This window comes from Pteronotus mesoamericanus, unplaced genomic scaffold (genome assembly GCF_021234165.1).
Source record: "Pteronotus mesoamericanus isolate MK-2021 breed Mesoamerican mustached bat unplaced genomic scaffold, CSHL_Meso_final scaffold_85, whole genome shotgun sequence".
NCBI classification, from domain to species: Eukaryota; Metazoa; Chordata; class Mammalia; order Chiroptera; family Mormoopidae; genus Pteronotus; species Pteronotus mesoamericanus.
In genome coordinates, this window is record NW_026555329.1 from 38,154,557 (window position 1) to 38,174,522 (window position 19,966).

The following is a 19,966-nucleotide window of genomic DNA, read 5'->3' on the forward strand; positions in this document are numbered from 1 at the left end:
GAAATTTCCAAGGTAACTCCCGCTCTGCGTGGCTGTGACTGACGAACTTTATAGTGATTCTGTTTTCCCCATTTGCTCTTTATTTTGCCCAAGTCCTGGGAATCGTCTGTTATGCGTAGTTATGCCTGGGGTGCTAAGGACTGAATTCTTTCTTGTATAGCTGCAGTTGGCTGTGCCTGCTTAACTGCCTCTATAGTCACATTAGTGCCCTCTGAGCTCAGCACTCTTGTGTATTTGAGTGCTCCTTCCTGGCCCATGGAAGTGTGAAGTAAGAGAAAGCAGGTTCAGGGCCATGAGTGTGTCATGCTAAACTCAGTCTTGGAGAACCACTGCAGACCCAAAGGGAAATGAGAGAACAAGGCTGTTTAGGTAACCTCACTCTGCAGCATCTCCACAGAGGCAAAGCAGAATTGGAAGAAGGATGAGCATAAACAGCAGGTCTCAATGAGCTGTATGAGTCCTTTACCTATGGGGTTCCCACTGGAGGGTATTGGTAAGGAGGAGGGAAAAATGGAACGGCAGAGGGCAGAGGTTGGAGGGCAATGGTCCTTGTTGAGGGGTCTTTGCATCAGAGATAAAGCTTCAGGGAAAAGAGCGAGCAGCCCACTAGGAGGCATCCTCCTACCCACCTCCTTCTCTACCTCCCATCCCAAGCCCTTCTTAGATCCCCAAGAAAGTCTTACCAATTTTACTCATAGTGCCAGCTAAAAAATAATCTTTCATTTTTTTCTGATTAGAAAATTAGTTCATGCTCACTGTAGGAAATATAGAAAACACAGAAAAGCATTACCATTCAGTGATAACCACTATTAAAATTTTGATATATTTCTCTCTTCTTCATTGTATATAGATTTTATGTATATTCTATATATATGCATAAGTACTTTAAATGATGGAACTATCTCTGCATATTGGATCCATATTGCGCTTCTTTTCAACTAACTGGAAGTCTTGAGTCTATGCTGTTTGGCAATAGTGCTTGATAAACATCTTTAAACATAGATTCTTTCAAATAAATTCTCAGAGTCAGCAAAGGTATGGACATAACTTTTTAAAGCTCCTTATACAGTCAAAATGCTCTCCAGAAAAGTTTTCCAGTTTACATGTCTACTAACAGATATGAAAATGTCTTCATCAGTTGAATTGCAAAGATTGCTTTTCTTTGTAACCTGATATATCTGTTTTAATTCAGTTGATTGGTGATCTAGATTATGAAAATCCAAGTAATCTAGCAGCCGGCAATAAATACACTGTGACAATCCAGGTGCAGGATGTTGCTCACCCTTACTATAAAAGCAAGTATCATTTGACTTATTTCCTAAGGCATCTTCCTTGAATAGCAATGACTAGACTACTAGGCAATACTCAGTATTGGGCTAGGTATTTGTGTTAAAGAGGAGACTTCAAAAAAATCCAAACACTTGGGAACCAGCCCAGATTCCTCTTGTCTGTCACCAAGCACATTGAATTGGTCTCCAAGTCCCTTCTTCTGTGTCACCTCCTAAAACTTCAAGCTTCTGCTGTCTACCCCTTGCCCAACCCACATCCCACTAGTACTGCTCTAATGTAGAACTTCCTCTTTCTTGGCTGAATTACAACATTGAGAGTCTTTAAGGATCTGTCTGACACTAGTCTTGCCCCTTTCCAAAGCATTCTCTGCATTTCTGACAGTGATTTTTAGGAAATGCAAATGCCACCATATTACTTCCTTGCTTAAAGCCCTTGAGTGTCTCCCTTTAACTGTCAAGTTGAAGATCAAACTCTTTGGCTTGGCACACAAGGACTTTCATCATCCAGCCCCTGCCTAACTCTAGCTCCAGCTCCAGTCGCTTACTTCTAACCCCATTTTTTTTCTAACTAGGTCAAACAGCCTTCGGATTTTCTGAGTTTTATATTTTGGTATCCATGCACATGCCTAGAATCGCACCCCCACATTTCCCCCTCCTCTCATTATCCAGCTCTGTTTACCTTTGTGAGACTCACTGCTTCTGGCTTTCTCAGTGACCTGTACATATGTTCTTCAGAAGGCAACTTGCCCTCAGCATCTCAAAGGCAGGAACTGCCAGATCTTAATTCACTTTGTATCCCCAATATTTTGCACAGAACCTGTTACACAGAAGATGTTTTAAAAATTTTTAATAAACAAGTGAATGAAAATAGAATATTGAGATTTAAATTTTTCCTATTTCTGTTTTTAGATAACATCTATATTTATATCCTAACAAGCCCAGAAAATGAGTTTCCTCTTGTCTTTGATCAGCCGTCCTATAAATTTGACATATCAGAAATAAGGCCAGGTAAGTAATAGACAAGAAACAGGCCACAGTGCTCTTGACAGACTCCATCCAGATGCACATTCAGCAGAGGAGAAGCTCCCTTCCAGATGCCCTAAGTGGTGTTGTGCACCACAACTCACAGCTGAATCGTGTTTATTGCATCTCTTATTTCTCTTTAAATTGTCCTCACTGCTGAGGAGCCCTTCAGGTGAACTCTAGGTTTTGAAAACTGTTGTTTAAACGGCATTTCTCTGAACACCTGGTCACTGCCTTGTCCGTGTGCCTGATTCCCCTAATCCTCTGCTGTCGTAGCCGGAGTTTTCCCTTGGTCTCCACTGTGATTTTTATCCAGCTCATTCAGAGAATTGAAATTTAAAAATAGAAAAAAGTTTTCCCCTTTCTAGAGTTCCTCCATTTAAAAACAGAATAAAGACATTTTCTCTCCCTTAATAGGAGTCACTGGGGGCCTCTTTCTTTTTGCCCTTCAGGAAGAATGGTAATGCTTTTTTTTTTTTGCTCTTCCAGGAAGAGCCTGGATTTTTGCAGGCTCTTCCCCTTTAAACAAAGGACTCCCCACTTCCAGGGTCAGTTTCTCCCCATCTCCTCCAGTTTGGAAGCAGTCCTATCACCTCCAGTATAATCAAACTTCACCACAGTTTTTGATCCTTTTATCATGGATACTTCTATATTTAAAATAAACAAACAAAAAACCCAAACCAAAACACTCCTAAAATTATCTCCTCTCCATTTTATTCTCTCTTTAGGAGGGTCTCTATTTCCTGACATTAAGTTTTAAACAAAACGCCAAAAGAGGGTCTAAAGGAAAAGCTTTTAATTCTTTATCCTTTACCCAGTGAATAACAAATGCAGTAGGAATAAGCTTTTTATAAATTCAAAGAACTTACGGTTATTGATCACCTACTTTGAGTCAAGCTTTTAGTGCTGGGGTTACATAGAAGGTTTCTGTCCTTGAGGAGTATAATTTATGAAAAAGGTCTTCCACAAAACAAGCGAGCCAGAACTCCAGCAGCCCCACCACCAAGATTTGTAAAATAAAAAAGCAGTATTAAAAAATCTATACTCTGTAATATAATGTCTAATCACTGGCATGTGCACTTGAAACCAATATAATATAGTATGTCAACTAATTAAAAAATAAAAAATGATTAAATTTAAAAAAATCTATACTCTGTAATCCTCAATTGCTAAACTCTTAAAAATTGTTTATTTTTCATCTAATGTATAAGAGCAATTCATGCTCATTATAGAAAATGTGAAAAATACAAAAAAAAGATTTTTAGAAAACGTTGCTACAAAAAGATGTATGTGTGAGAATGTTCTTTGCAGTGTTGTTTATGATAGCATAATGATTGACATCATGGGAGTCTATATAAAGGCATGAATTGTCTCTTCCACCTCGCAGTACAGCTTGGGTCATAGGATCAGTGACCTAGTGGGAGTTCATTAGCAAAATTTGAATTTAATAGAACTGATGATATAAAACAAAGAGTTGGAACAGCAAGGGGGCCTCCAAAGCCTTTCTGCCCATGGCAGAGAGAATATCTGCTCCTGGATCTTCCCTGCAACCCCCAAAGCAGGACTAATCTAAGGTACTTTATTCTTCCAGCTGGAACCCTGTTTGGAAGGGTGCGAGCCACGGACAACGACTTCCCCCAGAGCAGCATTGTGTACTCCATCTCTACCGGAGGGGCCAGCCTCCAGTACACAAACATATTTTGGATTAATCCCAAAACGGGAGAACTCAAGCTGGTGACTAAAGTGGACTATGAAACAACCCCCATCTATACTCTCAGAATCCAGGCCACCAACAATGAGGACACAAACGCAGTCAATGTGAGTGAGTCAGTCCCTCCAGCTCCCTCCAGGTGTGGCTGTAGTAATAAGAAATCCTAACAGGGCACATCCTCCAGATGTGACAGGAAATGACTAGTGTTACTCAGGACAGCACAACTGGACACGCAGAGCAGTGCCCAGAAAATAAAGACTGATACCCAAGTGTGTGTGTGACTGGGAGGAGTGCTGAGATTGATGACCACTCTGTGGGACAAGTGTCCCCTTGTTGCCCTTTAAATCTCCCTGGGCTGATGGTGAGATGCACGCAGCCAGAAATGGGGTGTGGTTTTGTTGCTATGCATTCCCTCCTCCCATCACACCAGATGGGGTTGTTCTTAAAATGATGTGGCTTGACTGGGGCTATACTGCTTCTCAACCTTTGATGTTGAGAATCTGGTTAAATGTAGATTCTGAGTCCGCTGGTCTGAGCAGAGCCGAGGCATTCCTAACACGCTTCCAAGTGGTACCCCTACAACTGGTCCAGGGCCACCCTTTGAATAACAAGGTTTAACAGGTCTGTGCTTTCAGTGGTTAGGATTATCTGAGGGTAATATGATGGCCACAAGGACAGAACTATTTCTTGCTCTTTCCCATTAGTAAAGCGAAAAAGCGTAAGGCAAAATGAACTCTCAGCTAGCAGCAGGCAGCCCTGTGTGATAGAGAGAAAGACTGGTTCAGAATCAGAAGACAGAGTTCATTTCTCAACTTTAATCCCAATTTTCCAACGGGGTCTGAGCCATGCTTATCTTCACGTCCCAATTTCTTGATCTCTTAAATGAAGAGTCACCTGTTCACCCAACACCTGACTAGTCCAGTTCCTCTCATGACTTGCTTTGAATTAACAGGATGATGGTTTTAATGATGCGTGAGGCTCAGCATTGCCTGCTGAGGAAGAGATATGTTAAGTTGGAGATAATTGTAGTGTTTGTTAGGCTGGCTTTTTGAGAAAATGAATGGACTCCACTTTGGGAGCTAACTAGAGTGAACATTTCAATTTATTCCTGGGCTCAGAAATTGCTGAAATCGCCAAATTTCAAAGGTAGAATAAATTCAACTCAAAATTCATAAGCTTTTAAAAAGGGTGATGATCACATAAGTCCCTTTCAGGGCTGACATTCTATGATTCTGTGCTGGCAGGTGTCCCAGTCCATATTCCAATTCACCAGGCATAAAAGACAGCGATGAAAGAGAATAGGCTGGCCCTGCTTGTGAAAGGTGAGCACCACCAGCTTAGTGCATTCTAATAGCCCAGGTTGCAGATGAGATCCCAGCTTAGCCAGGTCCACTTGTTCCATCCCAATGGTTCTTGACCCTAGTTGCCTATTAGAATCAGCTGGGGAACAATAAAAAATAGTACCTGGGCCCCACCCTGCAGGGAGTCCAATTCATTTGGTCTGGAGTGTGCCTAAGATGGGAGAGCCAGGACTGAGAATCATTGCTCTATAGTTAAATATGCAGCTTCCAATTCCCAAGGGCAGTGAGCAAGGAAGCATAGAGGGCCACAGTAAATTCATAGCTGTTACTGGAAAAGCAAGTCAGCATTACCTGAGGATGAGCCCTATATGTCTAGGTGCATATATGTGAGACTATGTGAATGTATACATGTATTAAGCACATGTGCACACACACAGTGTAGAAGTTATTAGCATAGGACTTGGAGTAGGACAGACCTGTATTCAAATCCCAGTTCTGGCACTCACCAGCTAAATGGCCTTAGGTCAATTGTCTAATCTAAGCCTCAGTTTCCTCATTTGTAAAATGAGAATGATCATATTATCTATCCCAGGAAAGGTTAAATGAGCTAGACCATGAAAGTGCTGAGCCCAGGGCCTGGCTCAGTAAGCACTCTGCAACTTTTAGCTACTAACAATGGCCACCTTCTTGCTGTTCTAGGTTACTATTAATATCCTGGAAGAAAATGATGAAAAGCCAATTTGCATCCCAAACTCTTATTTCCTGGCCATCCCAGTGGATCTGAAAGTTGGCACAAATATTCAAAATTTCAAGCTGATGTGTACTGATCGTGATTCCAGCCCCAGGTCCTTTCGTTACTCCATTGGCCCAGGTACCTCACCTGACATCGACAGGTCTGGCCTGGCTCGTGGGGTCGGAGGCCTCACTGCTGGTCAGGGAGAATGGGGTGGGGAGTGCGATCACACCTGATCTTGGTGTAGTGTGTGTGGGTGGGAGACTATAAATGAGGATGGCAAGATGAGGAGTGCAACTGTCCCAGGGCCCGCCACCCCGCCATCCTCCTCGCGGCTTCTCCTTCTTCTCACCTAACTCCTCCCAGGTTCCCACACAAGGCTGCCCATAGGCCCAAGGGAGGGTGGACCATGCAGATGGTGACCCCCTAATTTCCATGCTGTTGTATGATTCGTGAATCATATTACTGCAGTTTAATTTTTTTTTTTTAAATCCAATTGCTCAACCTGCAAGCTTATAGTGGGAGCAAGGAATCCCAGTCCTCTCTCTGGATAATAATAGATTAATTAGATTAAATGCATTTTGAAATGTATCCTCAGGAATTCTCTTCTGCTCCATTCATTTTCTCTCTTTAAAAATATAACATTGCACGGGGGCGAGAGGAGGGTGGAGAGGGAAAGAGCACCCCTCCATGGAAATGAGACCAAAATAGCTCGTCTAATGTAGTGTTGGGGCCAGAGATTTAAACCCAAACAAGCAGAGCAATTCCAAGTGAAAGACTAAAAACCCATCTTGGCCGCCCGCTGAGCCCTGGCGACCATGAACTCTGAACAGTAGGAAGCCTCTTGAGTAGCCTGTGTCACAAAACCAGGGGCAGAGACCGCTCTGAGACTGCAGTTGTTGAAGATGGAAATAATCCATACTGAGAACCCCCAGGCCTTTATGGAGCACTTCACTGCTAAGGGAGTAAAAATTGCATCATCTCCTGCTCCATTTACTAGTTTTCAGTCGGTAATGAGTCTGGAGCCACCAGAGGAATGAGCAAGAGCTGCTTGGCGGGCAGCCTTCCTGAAGCCTTCCTGCCCTGTTCCCTGAGCTGTGAGCCCTGAGCCCTAACAGGCTGCGGGGGAGGGGGAATGGGGTAGATTCAGGAGGCTCTGGGACTGTAATCCCTGCAAAGCCAGAAGGCACCTTCCCTGGGGGGGAACACCAGGGACAAATATCACTAGCTCTGCATGACCCACCAGCTTCCACAAAAAACATGAAGTGTCCTCTACCCTCTTGTGCCCACTTATTGGTTTGAGTACAAGGTGTACATGGTTCGAAATAAATGCTGCATGAGAAGGACTGGCTAGAGAGGCTGCACCAGGGTTATTAAATCTCTCTGCAAGGTACTGGCCCTGCTGCTGAGACAGGTGTGCTGTTATCCTATTCTGCTCTTATTCTTGTTGCAGCAACGCTGGTTGTGAGCAGAGTTTCTTTATACTAATGAAATTTCTGGTGCAGCTAAGGTCAATATTGTAACCCCGGTGCATCAGAAATAGTCTACACCAGAGGTATGGACGTTTGCAGAAAAGACTGTTTTATTCTAGACCTTTATTTCTCACATCCTTTTCTTACTTTGCCCCAAATCCTTGTCTCAAATCTCTTATAGGCAATGTCAACAGTCATTTCACCTTTTCTCCCAATGCTGGCTCCAACGTTACACGGCTGCTCCTTGCGACCCACTTTGACTATACTGGTGGGCTTGATAAGATCTGGGACTACAGACTACTTGTCTACATAACTGATGACAACTTGCTGTCTGGCAGGAAGAAAGCTGAGGCTCTGGTTGAAACAGGAACTGTGACACTGAGTATTAGTGTCATTCCTCACCCAACCACGATTGTCGCCATGACCACCAGGGTAAGGGTTTTGGGACCTGGACTCCTCGGTTACATTCTTGTGATTAATATCATGGAGCCCTTCGACCCAGGAGAAATGTTGGATAGACTGAAAAGAGTTGAGGTGTTAGGATATTGCCAGAAATGGCAAACATAGGCATGGTTTGAGTAGTCACTGGGCAGTAGATAGAGATCTGGGTGAGACCTGAGACTGGTAAGTTAATGGTTCTGCCATTTCCTCTTCTGGCAACTACAGGTGTGCATTTATGTAGGAACTTTGTGTTAGATGGGGTATTGGCTAGTTGTGGTTCTTGTGGCACAGGAGACAATTTCCATGAGCACGTGGCCAGTTGCTACATCCACAACCCCTTCTCAGCCCACTCTTAAGAGCTATGGCAGAGCTATGTCTGTGAAAGCAGGTAGCCGCCAGGCACTCTTCTTCTGAAGAGTTATGACGCACCAACCTGTACCCTACTCCTCATCTTCATTCCATTAAAATTCATTCATGCAATCTACAAATATTGACTTAATATCTATAATATGCCAATCATTTTGGTGAACAAGCCCAAAATGATCTTTGCTCTCATGAAACTTATAATGTGGGGCAGTAGTTCTCAAAGTGTGCATCACCTGTAAATTTGTTAGTTATGCATATTCTCGGGCCCATTCCAGAATATTAGAGTTATACCTCAGCCACGATCATCACTGCAACCTCACGGAAAGGAGGTTGGAAACTGGAATCCCCAACTACATCTCCAGACCTAACAAATCAGGAACTCTGCAGTGGGACCCAGCAATCTGTGTTCTTAACAAGGCTTCCAGGAGGCTCTGATGTGTGCTAAAGTTTGAGAGCCACCGATTTAGAGGGGTGACAGGTTACAATACATGCAATTTAATAAAGGCATGTGATTTAATAAAATAACTACAAATTGTGGTAAATGATAGGAAGAAAAATAAGTGGGTGCCAACACAGAACGAGTGTTGTTATAGAAGGGAGATTACAGAAGGGAGATTCTGTAATCTGACAACGGGATTATCTCCCCCTGGGCCGTGGAAGAACTGGCTTGTACTTGTGTTGACTTTTTGTCCCCTTTCCTCCTGTTCCTAGTAAAAGTTATGCCCTTGGTTGGCAGCCCCATACTTGTAGTACACCCGAGAAAAGGTAATCAAAGCCTCAGAAAACCATCTATGACAGATAGTCAAATTTTGCTTCTCAAAGTCTTACCAAGAGCAGATTAATGTTCATCTCCATGTTCCTGAGCCACTCTCACCCCAGTGAATGGAGGCATGAGGTAACCTTAAGGGTTTTCTTTGTACTCAGAGACAGTAAGCTCCTCTGAGTAAGGAATTGCTACTTTTCTGGGGCTTACAACATGACCCAATTGTGGCATCTCCACTCCTGGAATCTCCATAACTTGTTTATCTGTCTCCCACGTTAAGAAGCAAATGCTGAACTTCGGGTTTCACTGTGATATCAGCCCACTCATCTGGCAGTGCAGCTTGTAGTGAGTGAACACTGACAAACCTGCAAAATGTTACAAAAACAACTTCCATGGCTCATGCCTTCCCAGTGAGAGACAATGGCTATATTAGTCCCTGGGTTATGCCATGATTTGGCAGGAAAAAAAAGCCAATGGAATTTTTTAACTTTTGGGAAGGAGAAGAAAGACAGAGAAAATTAGGCCTGGAGTTGCTTTTCAGTTCCCTTAATTTTCTGGGTTTTGATCTAATAGAAGTCTGGAAAGGCTATAAATAAGGTGATGGATTGAAGCAGCAAGAACTATGAGCACACAGATGTCCAATTTATAGAACAAAAACAAAGAGTGAAATACACACTCAACATAGGGGGAGTGCTGACGTCAGGACCCCACCGTCCGCCGCTCACCTGCCTCCCTCTCTGTCATTCAAGCCCAGGGTCACCCACCAGATCCTGAGGAAAAACGTTTATTCTCCATCAGCGTGGTACGTGTCTTTTGTCATTACTTTGGGCTCCATATTGCTTCTGATTTTCCTGGTGACTCTGATGGTCCAGTTGGCCAAAGCCATCCACAGACACTGTCCCTGCAAGACTGGGAAGCACAAGAAACCTCTGTAAGTTTCCAGTGGGCTGGGTCCTTTCCACCACTTCCTTTGGGACACTATTTCCAGTGATGTCAGTAGAAGGAAAGGTAGAGATTTAGGATTTCTTTATGGGGTAGAGAGGGTACTTGATGTGAAGGGAGGAAAAGGACATATGGAGAAAGAATCCTAGCTCCCCTTAGTCCTGGTGTATCCTTTTTATCACCTTCTGTGTCAGGAAACTGACGCTTTGGTTTTCCTCGGCACCTGCCCTATCTTTGATGTGTTCTCAAAGAAACTGGGGCTTCAGACTCTTGGTGACTTGCTCTGAATACACGCTTCAGAAAAAAGCTCAGTTGTGAGTAGTGTTAGAATACATGGTGTTCTTATTTGCAGAATATTTAAAGGATGGGATGGAATTAGAGGAAGCCCACAAAACTGATAAGGAAATTGAGCTCCAGTGATTAGATTGGGCTTGTCCTTTTGCATCTGGCCCTGATCTCTCACTCTCCAGGGCTGTAAGCACAGCCCTGTGTTCTCTCCCTCCCATTCTCTTCTGCTCACTAACGTGCCACTTACTGTGACACCCTGCGAAGTCCCTTTTACTGGCTAAAGTGAAATACTAGAGTGATGTGAAGAGAGCACTAAATTGTTACAAGCTTCCCCCAGAGCCAGTTTCTTGAGTTTCAGGAGCTCTTACAATGACAGCATGATGGTTCTGAGCTTGGGCTTTGGAGTTAGACAAGGCCTGGGTTCAAATCATAGCTCTACCATTTTCTAGGTATATGGCTTTCGACCTCTGTAAATCTCAATGTCCTTATTTGAAAACTAAACAACTAAATGAACAAATGCAAAGAAAGCACTTAGCATTGTTTCTGATATGAATGCTTAGATAGGCAATTTTTAAAAATCTTGTTGCAATACTTTTCATGGCTCATTGAGCTCAGGATTCTAGATTCTCAGTTTAGCTATCAGCCCAAGAATCTTGGGGTATTGGAGCTTGAGTTTTAAAATTTCTCATGGGCGAAAAGAAGGGGTAATGAGACTCATGTGCCTTTTAAAGATATTTTGAAGATTAACTAGTACTAACAAATAATTTAAAATCTGTAGATGAAGGACAGTATAAAACTATAAGGCATTAGCATAAATATATACTTTGCATTTTGCCATATTTATTGGGGAAGTTCGTTGCTATTGGCAACCTTGGCTTCAAGGTAAGAAATCCCTGAGCATCTGCTGAAATTAAAAAAGGCATTTTTGTTTGGACTCTACTCACAAATTGATTTTAAAAATTTGGCTCCAAAAGAGTGATGCTTAAGCTTGTAAGGATGGTGGTACTCTGTAATGGGATTTGGGCAGAAGTTTTTCAAGAAAGTCAGTCCTCTAATAGATGTTGCAACTTAAATACAATTTATGGTTAAATGTTAAATATGCATCTTGAACCTCTTTGCTTTAACTTATTTTCTAAATATTAATCTTTTTCAACATGGTTGACTTAAAAAAGAAAAACTAGCTAGTAATTCAGACTCAGACCTCGTCTCTCTGGTCATTAGTTTTACCAAATGGCAGCCAACATTTGCTCAATAGCAAAATAGAATAAAGTTAGAGTCACAGTATTATAGAATTCAAGGTTATCATGGAAAGGGTCTTAGAGTCCAAGCACAGCTCTTTATGCTACAGGAAACCAGGGTTTAATGGCTAGCCCTTGAACCTTCCTGCTGTGAGCTAAACCTTCTGCTCAGCTAGATTCTAGGGAGAAAAATGGGGCAGGCAGAATTGTTAGGCAGTCTGACTGAGGTTGTTATGGCCTCATCCAGGTTTGTCAGAGAAGATGTATTCCCTGAAGTTCTATAAAGCAATATTCCCAATTTATCAAACTCTCAGACCCTCCTTAGTCCCAAACCAAGAGTGATGAAACCACTCTGTTTGGAGCAGGAGTGGGGGCCCAACTTTCAATCTAGTCCCCATCCTTGACCCTTTTCAATCACCTCTTGAATCCCAGGGAACACAGCTGCCCAAAGGCTCCCATGTTGTCTTGAGTGTACGAGTGAAGACTGCTCTCAGGTTAATTCTTGTCCATCTCTTTTTTCTTCCCATAGGGTGAAGAAAGGAGGTACGTATGGTACCTATTCCCTTTGTTTGTTGCTGTTGCTATTGTTGTTATTACCATTTTTGCTCACTCTGTTGTACTGTATGAAAGGACTTGAACTTGGCAGAGAATCAGGATGCAGTCCTGTCTTGGTGGGGTTTTAGCTACATCATCCATGGGTGGAATGACACTGAGGGCAGGTGTAGCTGGGGAAAAGGAACGTCAGGGTGCACGGTGCCATTGACCCACTCAAATTGCTCAGTTTGGTCCTTCCTGTTTCCTACCCAGAGTCGCCTCTAATCAGCTCAACTTAAGCACCTATTAGTCTGTTCCCCACCAAGTGGGACAGGAATGAAAAATTCTCTGTGTGTTGAACAGCTAGTATCTACTCTCTGTTCCACACAGAGGGATGTGACCCCTCCTGAGGCTGGCTAATGCTCTGTTTTTGGACAGATGCCTCTTTTTAAAGAACAAGTAATACTTTATCCTGATATTCTAGTGGATTTGACTATTTCACAAGTTATTTAGGTCAGTCTGGTTAGACTCGGGGGCTGGGTGCTGTCAGGCGGGCTCGGAGAACTGAATGATTTTAGGGAGGTTGGTGAATTGAACAAACTCCATCTGACCAACTCCAAGCCTGAGGAGATGTCGCACCCAGCACCCAAAGTTGTTGCCTTGAGGAGAATCCACACTATGGGGAGAGAAAACACAAAGAATCAGAATGTGTGTTTTTAAAAAATGATTGTTTCAGTCACTCCAGTCATAGGTATATGTGTCTGACATGCACAAGGCACATCTAAGCAGGATTAGAAATTTAATTATAATGGTTACTAATCATATCAAATAGGATGATTTTAATAAATGAGATTTTCACAAACTGTCCCCCACCCTAGTAAGTTTTTTAAAAGGGCATCGGGAGTGGATACAAAGAATCCCCCCATTATGAACAAATATATTAACCCAATCTTTCTGTCATTTAAAAACTAATTTCCTACATCCAATAATAACAGTAAGCTGGAAAAAGAACAGAAAAAAACTTATTTTTAGTTCTGCGTACGTGTGTGTATATGTCTGTTTTTCTGAGATGGAAAGCTGTCAACAAACATGTCTACAGACAGAAAATTTTTTTGCCGTGCCTGACATACTGACTTCAAAATCTGTTTAAGAGAAATCCCATTGTGGAGGTAGCATTTTAAGGTCAATTTAATGTCCAAGAAGCTTAACTCCCGCCTGTTCTATTCCCTGCAGAAGTGAAGAATACAGAGGGAGAAGTTGCGGTAAGTACGGCTGGCCGTGGGACGCCCGGCTTGGGTGGCGAGCTGTGGGAGCTCCTGTACCCCTCTGAGGCAGGCCCTGCCACCGCCTCCCGGGTGCGTTTATCATTCAGGGAGATGCTTGTATTTGGCCACTGGAACAGATTGCTGTGTGACGAGCTCCTGATAGAATTTGTTCCCTCCACTGAACATGTCTACTGATATATTTGCCAAAGAACTGGATTTCATAAATATTGAATAGTGGTATTTATTATCTACACAAGCTCTCCAGGAGACTGAGTTGGAGGAGAGGAGCTTAAAGACCAGAACTAAAGCTTTAGCCTTCAATGGGATTTATTTTTCCTTTGCCCTTCCATAACCTTGTGGAAAAAGTGATAGAGAAAGAGCAGTGCTTGGGGCTGGGATTGCTTCTGCCCACGTAGCCAGATGACCTTGCAGGTTCTATCATCCTCTTTAAGCTTCCGAGTCCTCATCTGTGAGATGGGAGTGAGAACACCTGTCCTGAGAATAACAGGTGGAGAGATATTTTGAAAAATATTAAGAGTCACACAAAATGCAAAGTGTGATGGCTGGAGAGTTACTCCCACCTTACTTCCTTGTTTTTCTTTTACTGAGTGTGATCCACCCACTGGAGAGTGATGGTATTTGAAGGTGACCCCCGCCAGCTCTCCCTCCCCCCAATAATAGGACTTAGTCATGATCCAAGACCCGTAACTTTGGGGAATGAAAAGCACAATCAGGAAGACAATCCAGCGGACTGGAATGTTTGCTTCAGGCGGACCAACTAAGTGTTTATATGTACTGGTCAGTATACAAATGAGAGGAGGAGGTCTTATTGTCTAAAGCAAGTACCCCTCATTTAGAGACTGCCTCAGAATTATGTAATATTAAGTTAATCAATTAAATAAATAAATTTCCATGACCATAAAAAGTGGGTTTCCTGAGCTGATCAAAGGGATGAAACCCGTACAGTCTCCATTTCCTTTTTCTTCAGGGCTGGGGAGCTATGGACAAGTGAGTGAGTGATGACTTATGTGATAAAATCTGGGTGTTGAAGGGTCCACTAAATCCCAACACTGTCCTCATTAGCATGCTGAAGAGTGGCACCATTGGAAGGCACATTGTGAAGGAAGCGGGTGTTTCCATGTGGCCAGAGGTCAGGTCTTGGAGTGTGGCAGAGAATAGGGATCAGGGCAAGAAAAGGAGATGGAACACAGAGCTTAGATAAGACAGCCAGACCCTGATGCAACATCACACTGGCCTAGGCAGAGGGACACAGCCAGAGCTCAGGGTGGGAGCACATTTGTGCTCCTCTGTGCCTGCCCAACAGTGGGCTTAGGCAATACAGAGCTTAGCTGGTGGTGTGCAGATTTCTGCTCTTCCTTCTGTGCAGCTTAGATATCCTGGTCTCAGTACACTTTTCCTACCCCCAAGTCTGGATGACATGTCTTCCTCTCACTCCCACCCGCACCTCCACGGCATCCTATATCCTGTCCCCCCGCCGCACCCCGCTCATGGAGCTATTATCACTCTACATTGTAGTGTCTGTCTGTCAGTGGCTTCTACTTGATGGCAAGCTCTGTGTGGGCAGTAGCCACTCTTAACCTTGTTCCCTGCTATGTCCCCAGCATCTGGCACACTGCCTATTGAGTTAATAAATGCCAAGAAGTCCCTGGGTCAGAAACTCAGGCTGTGAAGGTGAGTGGGGCCTGTGAGGAGGAGCATAGGATTGTGCTTGAAGTTGTCTCTTTTTTCTCCTTAGGAAACAATCCAGATGAGTACAGTCTTTGATGGTGAAGTCATAGACCCAGGTAATTAAGTGACAATGCCACCCATAAGGGTGCTTTGCACATTGCAGGCTGGTGGAACCGTGGGGACCTTATCTAATTTCATGCTCTTAACTCAGTTCTGATTCGTTTGGTTATGTTTCCTATGCAGTGTGTGCCATTCTAGACAACAATACAAAGTGAGATCAGCTCTGAACTGAGCTGGCTTGCAGATCCTTGTGGTCGTGTGTGAGGCCTCAGAGGGTTCCCACCTCCAGGCTCCTTTTCAAGGACCGTGCCTCCGTCTAGCCTCCCTTTCCAAACCACAAACCAATTCAAGGAAATCAATGAATACAAGAACCCACATTTTCTCCCTATTGATGGGATTCAACCCCCACCCTGATCCTTTCTGAATGCTTCCAACACCATCCTATTTGGTAGTGAGAGATACGGAGAAATGGCAAGCTTGGCTTCTTTTTTTCCTAGATCAGGGCCAAGAATTTCTTCTTGGTTGGCAAGATGAACATAAGGTAAAGCTGGCCTCCAGAGCTCTCATCACCCCCATGAAATCAGCTCCAAATTTAGCTCCTTTACACACATCCCTCCACTTACAAAGGCTCAATTATAGAACATGAATAAAGAGAAGGAAACCAAATTCAGGAGGCAAGTGTGCTGGCTCCCTGCCACGCTCACATGCAAGCGGCTTGGTCCTCCTCGGAAGGAGGATGGCTCCTCTCCAGGAGAGGCTGCTGCTGCTGCTGGAATTAAATTTCCCTCTATTATTAGGCACTTGTTACCATAATGTGCCCACATTAGCATAAGTGCTGGTAGGATCCTCAGCGGAGAGGCCACTCATGTTGCAGGGAAATGGCAGGAGCAGGGGTCCGCCTGAAACTCCGAGGTAAGAGCTAGGGAGCACCAAGGCCATGACTCTGCACTTGTGTGTTTGAGAAAAAGAAAAAGAAGAAATGGGCCAACTGGACTAATATGAACAGACACTTCAGTTGGCGTCTGCTGGCTCTGACACAATAAAAATGGCTCTGTTGCATCATCTCAACTGGGACCCGATTTGGGTGTCTGTGTCTACAAATCTTCGCCAACCTACCATAAGTAAAAGTCAAAGTCTTCTCCTCCTTCCTTGGTGACTTCCTTTTAATAGCAGGGATTCAGAGGTCTTTTAAAACAAATCAGAATGAAATGGGTAACCCCAATAGAAAGTGAACCTAATTTATCCGAAGCTCCTGTGGAGTTCCAGATGTACGTGGACTTCTAATCTTGCAGCTGAGACGAGATGGCCTTGACTCTCCTGAACCTTTCTATCCACGGAGGCATGGTATTTGCTACATGTGTGGTCAGAGGGGCACAGCTCGCAGGAAGAGCAGGCTAGTGATGACTGCACTGTTCGCAAGCATGCTTTCTCTCTCCGCGATTCACACCGCCTAACATGCTTCTTCTTCTCCTGGGGTGAGGACAGAGCAGGGTGGAGATGGGGAGGAGAGTATCAATTGAATTCCTTTGTTTACATGGTCATTGTATTTTTCCTCTTTAGTCACTGGGGCAAAATATGAATTCAACTCTAAAAGTGGAGCCAGAAAGTGGAAGGATCCCTTAATGCAAATGCCAAAGTGGAAAGGGTCCAGCCCCCAGGGAGCCGCCCCTACCAGAGCTCTGTCTGCCGAAGAGACTGGGCCACCGAGGAGCACTGACAAGGAGGGAAATGGGCTGCGTGGCACTGCACAGGCTGAGGATGCAGGCCCAGGGTCCAGGCCCCAGGATGGCAAGCCAGGTGCCCCGAAGAACAGAGACCCAGCCCTCACAAGCAGGGCTTCTCACAAACCACACCCAGCAGAGTAAACAGTGTCTGCTTGCAGGCCCCACGGAAGAGCACCAGGGAGGAACCTTGACTGCCTGTGGGATGCTGCCTCACCCTAAATTTTCTGAGGGCAAATGAGGGGCCATAGGTGTGAAAATGTGGCCTGAAGGGACTTGGAGATCAAGGGTCCCAAATGGGATGTTTGAAATGGCACAAAGGGGTTTGGGTGCACAGCTGCCTTTTTCTGAGACAGCACAGGAGAAATTTCTCTCAGGTATCTGTGCTTCTGATTACATGAACTGTTAACTTTTGGGTGCAGAGTTGTTGTGTTTCTTTTCTGTTGACCGTTAGGAAGCTCCCTTCATTCATCCCTAGAAAGAACACAGAACTTCCTGACATTAATGCTGAGGAGCACCTGCAGATCTGACGTCTTCTTATTTTTCTGCCTTCATTTTAGTATTGCTTAGAATTCTTCACTTGTAAATATAGTTCAACACCATACACCTTTGTAAGTCACCTTAAATCTTATTCAAATGAAGCCATGCAGTGAAAAAAATAGATGAATAAATAATGTTATTCTTCTGAGAGGAAGAAATCGATAAATACCTTCTTTTATTTTTTATTGCCGTATAACTTATATTTAATAATGTTCATAGACCTAAGCTATTCAGCTCGATAATAGACTCCTCCCAGAGGCAGGATGATCTTTGTCATCACCGTTGAGTTTTGCCTCTTTGAATTTCATATAAATGGAATCACACAGATGTGCTCTTCTGTATCTGTCTTCTTTTGCTCAGCGTATCACATCTGTGAGATTCATCCATGTCGTCCTGCACATCAGCAGGCCAGGTCTCTTCACTGCTGTGGTGGCTGCTTTAAGTTTTTCACTATTAGAAATTCCAGTGCTATGAACTTTCTCGTGCATGGCTTCTGGTGAGCATAAGCATGTGTTTCCTTGGAGCATATTCCTAGGAGCGGACTTGTTAGGACCATTGCTGGAATCTGCTGAGAATTCCAAAGTTGATGGCTCCACTCTACACTTCCACCAGCAGTGACTGAGAGTTCTGATTGTTTTCCTTCCTTGTCAACACTTGGTGTTGTCGGTCCTTTTAATTATAGCCATCTGGATTAAATTTTTTCTTGAAATAAAGTCACTCTTTTTCTTAAAGCCAAAAACCAACCTAACAACCTCTCTGCCCTGCTCCTCCCCTGCCTCCTGAGATTGGAGGGAACTGCAGGAGTCAGGTAAGGACACCATGCAAAGTTCTATTAACCATACAACTGGGTGTGAGCAGTGAACTGAAAATAAACCATACCATGATGGGATAGGAAGCAGAACTTCTCAGCGTGTGCCTAGTGGAGAATGAGCAATCTTTGTTTTACTTCCATGTTCTACTCCCCAGTTGCTGAGGCATTAGTCCAATTAGCTACAAGATAGGACCAGGTGAGAGTCTATTAGGAGCAACAGCCCCTTCCCAGTTGAGGAGCCAGATAAGAACTCCCCACAATGGCCTGTAGGGGGCAGACAGGATCCATCCTGCAAATGCAGAACTTAAGGGAGCAGCTGCTAGTTTCTTGTGTGCCTGTGCACCAGTGTGACTTCTCAAGAAAAAGAAACATTTTAAATATGTCCTGTCCTGGCCTAGAGCAGGCAATGATTTATCAGTAAGGGTTGGTTGCCAGGGAACTCCCTTGAATAAGTTTAAATTTTACAGAAGAAGGCAGAGCTGTTCATTTGTGGAGGTTCAAGTGGGTGAAGTGGTTGATTACCCATTTAAAACTCCGAAAGTCTGTGGAGCCCTGAGTAAAACACCTTCCTCAGAAGCTCTCAGCCTCGATGCAAGTAAAATGAGGCTCCTAGAAGGCTGAAGGGGGACCTAATAACTGTTTATGAGCCCATTAAGGATGATTAGAAGAAGGGCGGTGAGCAGCTGTTTTCCCTTCTTCAGTGATGACAGGGCTAGAGGGAATTGTGCTTCTCGGCCAGAAAAAGAGATTTAAGTTAAGAACAGGGAGGGATTTCCTGAAGGCTGTGCTCTGCTTGAAGAGCTCACTTTCCTCCTTGGCGATAGGCAGGAGGAGCTGCTTGTCTGCCCGGCCCCAATCTGTAAACCCTGAGGAGCTCAAGACATGAGGTCAGGGTTGCACCAGCAGGCTTTGGCCAAGAGAAACTCTGCCTTTTCTTTTGTATATTTGACTATGTTATTAGTAGAAATCAGAAGTGTGAGGTCCAGGGTCGAGGCCATTGGTTTCTAACATTTACTGGGTTTAGGGAAAAAAGTAATCTGAATGAAATGAAGCCAGGGACCGCTGTGGATCTTGTGAAAGTTTCCCCCCATTTCTTTCCCAAGGGCTTACACATGAACAAATTTATTGTAGCTAATGTTGACCTGACTGATTTTGAGTCATTATAAAATCGGGGCAAAGATGTTCACGGATTAGACCACAGAGGGATCCCTACTTATTGAGGAATTTAAAACCACATGGTGAATTCTCAAGTTTGAGCTTTCTGTTGTGCTTAGTAGGAGGCAGGAACCAGGGACCACACCTCTGCCTGTCTTAAAATCACATGTGGCTCGGTAACAGAATCTGGGCAATGACTCTTTCGCTCCTCGGAGCCCCCTTTCACACCTGTGGTTCTATTGTTTGCCTTTTTATGATATATGTTTTGCAATGGCTGAGAAAGTTAAAGCAACAAAATGAGTGAATATAGAAAATGATCACTATTAAAATGTAGCGTTTCTCCTTTCGAACTTCATGTGTGTGTTTATACCTCCCATTCATTCAATAAATATTTGTGGAGCATGTACTGCGTGCCAGGTGTTGACTCTTTAGTAAACAGCAGCTCAAACCCCTTCCCTTGAGGAGCTTACATTTTGTCTGCTACAGCTGGATGCAGCTTGCTCATAAGCCATCCCCAAAGGTTCTATTTCTAGTTCCATTCTAGCCTATTTATCTCTTGGTTCCTTGAGTGTTCTATCCAAAAGGTAAATTAACCAAAACCTGGAATCTCCTTTCTGAAAGACC

General features: G+C 43.8%; 1 protein-coding gene across 2 annotated transcripts in view; it reads left to right on the forward strand.

Annotated features, from left to right (window-relative positions):
* CDHR3 (cadherin related family member 3) overlaps positions 1 to 17,067 on the forward strand; it is a 71,747-nt gene extending 54,680 nt beyond the window's left edge. The window contains exons 10-19 of one of the 2 annotated variants that reach the window (XM_054564079.1): positions 1,193 to 1,295; positions 2,199 to 2,297; positions 3,904 to 4,130; positions 6,024 to 6,195; positions 7,711 to 7,961; positions 9,849 to 10,030; positions 12,097 to 12,110; positions 13,335 to 13,372; positions 15,123 to 15,171; positions 16,676 to 17,067. In XM_054564079.1, coding sequence (XP_054420054.1) covers positions 1,193 to 1,295; positions 2,199 to 2,297; positions 3,904 to 4,130; positions 6,024 to 6,195; positions 7,711 to 7,961; positions 9,849 to 10,030; positions 12,097 to 12,110; positions 13,335 to 13,372; positions 15,123 to 15,171; positions 16,676 to 16,980 — 1,440 coding nt within the window. In that variant the 3' untranslated portion in view covers positions 16,981 to 17,067. The remainder of the gene's footprint in view (positions 1 to 1,192; positions 1,296 to 2,198; positions 2,298 to 3,903; positions 4,131 to 6,023; positions 6,196 to 7,710; positions 7,962 to 9,848; positions 10,031 to 12,096; positions 12,111 to 13,334; positions 13,373 to 15,122; positions 15,172 to 16,675) is intronic. The other variant, XM_054564078.1, reaches the window with a different exon arrangement.
* Positions 17,068 to 19,966: the final 2,899 nt, after the last annotated feature.